General features: G+C 42.5%; 1 protein-coding gene across 2 annotated transcripts; it reads left to right on the top strand.

The window, feature by feature from the left end:
• Positions 1-242: 242 nt before the first annotated feature.
• LOC116187994 lies at positions 243-4561 on the top strand. Of its 2 annotated transcripts, none has more exons than XM_031517074.1 (2): positions 243-954; positions 1734-3830. In XM_031517074.1, the coding sequence occupies exon 2, from the start codon at positions 2143-2145 to the stop codon at positions 3448-3450; it is 1308 nt and encodes a 435-aa protein (XP_031372934.1). In that variant the 5' UTR covers positions 243-954; positions 1734-2142; the 3' UTR covers positions 3451-3830. The 2 variants fall into 2 exon arrangements, 1 of the variants encoding a protein (XP_031372934.1); XR_004152175.1 differs by lacking the exon at positions 243-954 and adding an exon at positions 4222-4561 and having other exon boundaries at positions 1582-3595.
• The last annotated feature ends 2034 nt before the right edge of the window (positions 4562-6595 follow it).

The following is a 6595-nucleotide window of genomic DNA, read 5'->3' as shown; positions in this document are numbered from 1 at the left end:
CTCAAATGAATATTTACATAAAAATGCATCTAATAACAGGTGAATTTTTCGCTCATGTACATATATTTATATGTAAAGAATGAACATGTAAATTTAACTATAATAAATGGTGGATCTCTCGCTCAGAAGCTTATATGTATCTATGGTGATTTTGTTAGGTTTGCTTCAAAATATTTCAATTTAAATTTACAATTTGAAATTTAGAAAAATCAGAAAGCCTAATTTCTCTCCCCTCTTCCGTTTCCCTAACCCGACCCGACCCGATGGCTCTCATCTCTCCGCTCCGTCATTTCGCCCTCGACAAGACCCATCCCCGACCGGCGCGGCGATCTTTGCTGCTCCCTGGAGCCCTTCCTGCTCCTACCCCACAGCCTTCTCCTCCCTCGCGCTTCACCGCGAACGCCTACCAGCAACTGTTCCTTCCCGCTCCACCGCTACCAGCTGCTGTTGCAGCCTCCTGCTCGACTGCGACCAGCTGCTGCTCCAGCCTCCGACTCCACCGCGACCAGCTGCTGCTCCAGCCTCCCACTCCACCGCGACCAGCTCCAGCTGCTGCTCCTGAGATAATCAGGAAATTGCACCCGATTTTCTGAATTTCGCGGAAGACCCTAAACTGGGAATATACTCAATTCCGCCATTTCTTGCGGGCCAAAACCCCTTCGACCCTAAAACCCCTAAATCGCCACTCTTCTCTCTCTCATTCTCTCTCTCTCTCTGCTGTCTGTCTCTAATCCCCCATTTCGTGCTCCACCGAGTAACTGAAGAAGCATGTTGCTCCCGCCGGTGGGGTGCACCTACATCACCGACGACTTCGTCCGGGAATGGAAGAATACTAGCGCCAACCCTAGCCTGAAGCCCCCCCGACACCGTCCACGTCCCCGTCCCGTCACTTCGGTTCCTGTATGAGCTCTGCTGGAACATGGTGACCCTGTAAAAGCCTGCAAAATCTTGCCTGTAAGAGAGTCATATATTTACTTGTCTGTAAGTTTCATATAATTTATAATCTACCTTTTTTTTTTCTATAATGCCCACTAATCTAATTCATGTTCGGTAGCAATCCCTACGGGATGTAATAATATGGATCCGAATTCTATCGCGGAATGTCCAACCCGACGGCTAGGGTTCGTCACTGCGACTCCAATGAGATATAACACCATCCATTCATAATAAGTCTATAATCGGAGTACTACTCTCGCAATCGGTTTGACAATAGATGGGGGAATCTTCCCCTTTTGCTCCCAAAATCTCCAAGAGAACTTGCACTTTCGATTCAGTATTTGGAACACTAGCGCGTTATCAATTGAACTACGCATTCAGTGGTTCTCTTTTATATATTAGTCTGAGGAATCAAAGAAAAAATCGATTTACGAACAAAGAAAAAACTAACCAATAAAGTGTTGATTGTCCGTAGGGAGAATAACACATGTTTGAGTCTCAGAAATCACTGAGGATGAGTATCCTTAAATATTCAATTTCTCGAAAATAGTGAGAGCAAAACAATTTGATGTACTGAACAAGAATAAAAAGCTAATTGGGAAAGCAGCAAGCGGGGCCCACCCAGGATCTCCTGTTCCAATACACTGAACCTGGGAGAAGAAGAGGAAGAAGAAAGCCCTCAAAATTTTCGGCTTCTTTTCGTTTCTTTTGCTATTTAACGTTACACCGAACAAAAAGATGACAACATCGTTTCTTCCCTGGCATATAAAAAACCTCACTTTCTCTCTCTGTTTCAGACACTGTAATCATCAAATGCGTATCCCGTGATCTTTCGTTCCCAGTCTCGCCTGATTTCCTGGAGAAACGGAACTCCTGTGCTGCCCCTGCTCGACCCCCTTCACAGATAAGTTTTGTTCTGCCCCCATTGATTTGATGGCATCTTGGGCTTATGGGATTTCTTGAAGTTTGGATTTTGGTGCCATTTTCGTCGATTTTCTGCCGATCTCGGAACTGGGTCGTTGTTGTTGTTTGAGATTGTCTCCTTAATCTCTTCGAATTCGAGCATACTGCTGAAATTTTGAGGTTATGCTCGGGTGGGGTCTGATTGACTGGTGTGGGTAGGAAAAAGGGTTTAGGATAATTTAGGGTTTTGGGAGGCGGAAGAACAGTATGGGGCTTGTTTGAGTGGATTTTGCTGTTCGACAAATGGAAGGGAATATGCCGCAGGGAGGTATGATTCCGGGTGGCCCATCCTATGGGGGGCTCGATTTGCAGAGGTCGATGCAAATCCACCATCAAGGGCCGCCTCCGCACGCCCTGCACCACTCTCATTCTCGACAGACTCCGTACGAGGGCTTCCCTCTCACGATGGGCACCCTGCAAAGCTGTGACCAGACGATTTCCGTGGGGGATTTCGGTAAGGGGGATCGGTGCAAGAACTCTGCGAGCGATGAAGACGATCGAAGCCTAACGGAAGATGGAGCGGGTAACCCCAACGATGCGAACATAGCAAAGAAAGGGTCTCCGTGGCAGAGGGTGAAGTGGACTGATAAGATGGTGACTCTCTTGATCACTGCCGTTTCTTATATAGGTGAGGACTTAGCTTCGGATTGTGGTAGCGGGGGAAGAAGAAAGTTTGCGGTTTTGCAGAAGAAGGGTAAGTGGAAATCGGTCTCAAAAGTGCTAGCAGAGAGAGGCTATCTTGTTTCACCTCAACAGTGTGAAGATAAGTTCAATGATCTCAATAAGAGGTACAAGAAGCTTAATGATATGCTGGGTCGTGGAACTTCATGTCAGGTTGTGGAGAACCCTGCTCTATTAGATGTGATTGATTTTCTTACGGAGAAGGAGAAGGATGATGTTAGGAAGATCTTGAGCTCGAAGCATCTGTTCTATGAAGAGATGTGCTCTTACCACAATGGGAATCGTCTACATCTTCCTCACGACCCAGAGCTTCAGCGGTCCCTGCAGCAGGCTTTGAGGAGCAGAGACGATCATGAGAGTAATGATTCGAGGAGAAACCACCATGATGACTTAGATGAGGACGAGCCGGATTTGGACAATGATGATCATGATGATTACGAGGAGAACTACCCGATGTATGGTCACCCCACAAGGGCCCATGGCCATGGTCCAGCAAAGAGGATGAAGCAGGGCCTTGCCCATGAAGATGTAACTCATGGTGCCTCTCTTAACAATCCCCATGAGTGCAACAAGGGGTCACATTCCCTCATGCAGCCTGATATGAATCAGGGGATCTCAGATTGTGCAAGGGCAACCTGGTTACAGAAGCCAAGGATGGAATCTAGGTCGATTCAGTTGGAAGAGCAGAAGCTACAGATTCAGGTGGAGATGTTGGAGCTGGAGAAGCAGAGATTCAAGTGGGAGAGATTCTGCAGAAAAAAGGATCGCGAGCTGGAGAAGATGAGGGTGGAGAACGAGAAGATGAAGCTCGAAAATGAGCGGTTGGCATTGGAGTTGAAGAGGAAGGAGATGGGCATGGACTACGACTAGTAGTTCTAGCTGTCTATTGAGTTGCATCTAAATAGATGGAAGTTTTCCATATTGAGATGTGGATTTATTGAAAAACTTAAGTTGGATGGAGGAACTATCTGGAAGTAATATGCTGTTATTTAAAGATATCCGGCATCAGAAAATGGTAAGGTGTTTTCAGCATGAAAATCATTAGCTGTTTTCTCTTTCAGGTTATAGCAGCAGCTTAGGTTGTAGTGAATATTAATGTTAGATTTTCCTTTTTTCTTCTTTTTCACTCTTTTATGTTTTATCTGCTGAATGAACTGGTTGTTTAGCTCTAGGTGGAAATGATATGGCATGTTACTTTACTGCTATTCGATATGCTAGCAGGTGAGTATCCTTTTCATTATCGTGTTTAATCCTTACATAAAATGGTGGTTGCTCGAGTACGTTTACCTAAGACGATCATTCGCATATTATTTATTATAACTTTGTCTTTATAAATCTCAAATCTAATGAAGAATGACCGAGTCTATCTACCTAAATAGGGGCATAGTGTACCTTCCATGGAGTATACAATTCAAAACGAAAAGCTTTATACTTGGAAGTGGTTGATGTTATAAACTTATAACCATTGTGATTTTGTAATGCTTCTCAGCTGTTTCCTTAAAATCTTTTAGAAGTTTTCAGATGTGAAATACATCCAGTCCATATCACGAACATACAGTAATGAAGCGGCAACTGATGCTTAGCCGTGCTCAACTATGAGGTGCGAGACTATGGTCCTTAAAGAGTATGTTAAATATGCAGAAAGAATGCATCGGGAGGAGGTATCTTCTGCTGGGTTCACTGATAAACTCGATGGAGGATTCTGATGTGGGGGCTGTCTTCCTTTTGGTTCTCCTTGCGTGGGGAAGCTGCCTTATTCAGAAGTGTTTTAAATCCAAACAGTGCTAAGCTTGAAAATTTGCTATTCCTTCTGGGTTTCGTCAGGACCAGTTCGGTCGTGATGATTCTTCTTGCAAGACTTAAAACTCTATATGCAACATTGTCTACCTTATTCTTGAGGGGTTTGTTAGGACCAGTTCGGTCGTGATGATTCTTCTTACAGGACTTAAAAAAGTTCTATATGCAAACGTTGTGTACCTCATTCTTGTGATCTTGGGCGAGCTCTCGTGTCCGATGGAGCTGCTTCAAGCGCATGACCATAAATTGGTTATGGTGAGTGGTACCTGTTGCAGTGCATTCACTCCGTTCTCATTAAAACAATGAGACATTTCTGGGAATCTTCACCAGTGGGGATCGGTGGGTCACTGACGAACACAATTTCAGTTTTATGATCAGGTAAACAGTACACTTATTATGAATTTCCCTTTTGCTTCGGAGTCCTGCAGAACTGAAACCCTTTACCAGGCGGCTTATTAAAACCAGAAAGACCCGACGGGTCCGAGTAGAACTTATTCTTCAGCATTCGAACACAGGATTTTCCCGGAAAATTATGTTTAAAGGGGGCTGTTAGCTATCAATCAAGTGATGGAATGAAGTAGCCCCGAGTGAGTAATCAATGAGGACATCGTCTTTTTCCCCTTTTTTTCTATGTTGTTGGAAGAAAAATCTTATCCTGTTACGTTATCTATCCCCATCGGTGTCTCAAATCACAAAGTGTGGGACATGGCGAGTAAACCCACAGTAGCCTTAAAAAAAAAACCAAAAAGGAATTGGACATGAATGAGATTGAGAGTATTTTGTTTTGTTTTTATTTTTTCAATATACCCCACCGCCCACACACCCGCAAAAACTTGAAACTTCCTCTTTACTGCCATTGCGGGCCCCTCTCCCCTCTTCTTCTTGGGGACCAACTTGAATAAAATGCCCCCACGTAAATTTGACCTTTCGAATCTATCTATTTTCAATATTACAGCTTGTAATGCACCTCCATATGATCGAGGTCTCTTTGCATTGTAATGAGGCAAGGTTGGTTTTCAGTTTTATAGATTGTGTCCAAACCGAACGTTAGTTTGAAACTCGTCTTGTTCCGTGTGGTTCGCTTCCAGTTCAATGATTATCTTGCCATTTGGGGTGGTCGGGCTATGGGCATTTCGTTCCAAATGGTTTTTCTGTAACGTATTCTGAATCAAGAAGTGTAAGGAAAAAGTGAATCTACCGGTACCCGTTCTCCGTTGGGTGTTACGCTAATTGCCCGCTAGCTACCATTCTTTTAACTAATGCAAATTTCCAAACAAAAAACATAGTACACTCGTGGCGCTCGAATTATCTATATAATATATATTATGTGTATCTCTTCACTTGGTTTGGCAATTCTATTACTAAATAGAAGAGAAATGCTCGAGAAAAGTTGAGCGATAAGAGGTCTATCAAAAATTCATTTGTGCCGTTGCGCGTGGAAATTGAACTTATCTCATAATTAAAAATGTTCTAATTGAGGAAGTTGTCTTGGTGCAATAACACAAGACGCCGCCCGAATCCATTTCGATCCTTATTAGTGGGATTTATGTACTTCTTTATTTAGCTTTATTTATTTTTCTTGTACTAGGCCTACATGCCCTCCCTTATTATAGGAAAAATGTCTATAAATCTCCTACCTAAAAAAGAAAAAAAATGTTAATTCAGTTCCCATTTTTCTCGTTTCTCTCTTGGAGGTAGTAGTTAAATGGGAAAAGTATGACTGCATGCATCGCATACCAACAAATTAAGTTGCGGTTCACGGCCTAATTTCCCGTCCTCGTGTCAGCCATCGAAGAAAACCGATCGAGCAGACTCCTTTACCATCTGAACGAATCTCGTGTGTATATATATATATAAATATATATATATATTTATTTATTTATTTATTTGTTTTTAGTTATATATATATATATATATATATATCAGACTAGGGTGGCAATGGCTTTTAATATGACTCATATATATTGTTATTGGGGTTGGGAGGAATCTCACATGCTTCCATGTTCTAATGATGGGTATATATACGTTGTGTAAGTAGCAAATTTTCACCACGTTTGCTGTTCCCTCTTAGATCTTTTTTCATTATTATTTTCCTAAATTATATAAAAGAAAAAAATAAAATTAATAATCATTAAAGTGAAAACTCTCTTTGGCACATGCTTCCCCTTAATGAGCCGCCAATCTTAATTGTACTTGGGGGAATAATGCTTTATTGTAT

Source organism: Punica granatum, chromosome 8 (assembly GCF_007655135.1).
Source record: "Punica granatum isolate Tunisia-2019 chromosome 8, ASM765513v2, whole genome shotgun sequence".
Taxonomy (NCBI): domain Eukaryota; kingdom Viridiplantae; phylum Streptophyta; class Magnoliopsida; order Myrtales; family Lythraceae; genus Punica; species Punica granatum.
This window is presented reverse-complemented; position numbering and strand designations above follow the sequence as displayed.

Coding starts and splice junctions, on each gene's coding strand:
- LOC116187994 (XM_031517074.1), top strand. CDS start 2,143: ATGGAAGGGAATATGCCGCAGGGAGGTATGATTCCGGGTGGCCCATCC.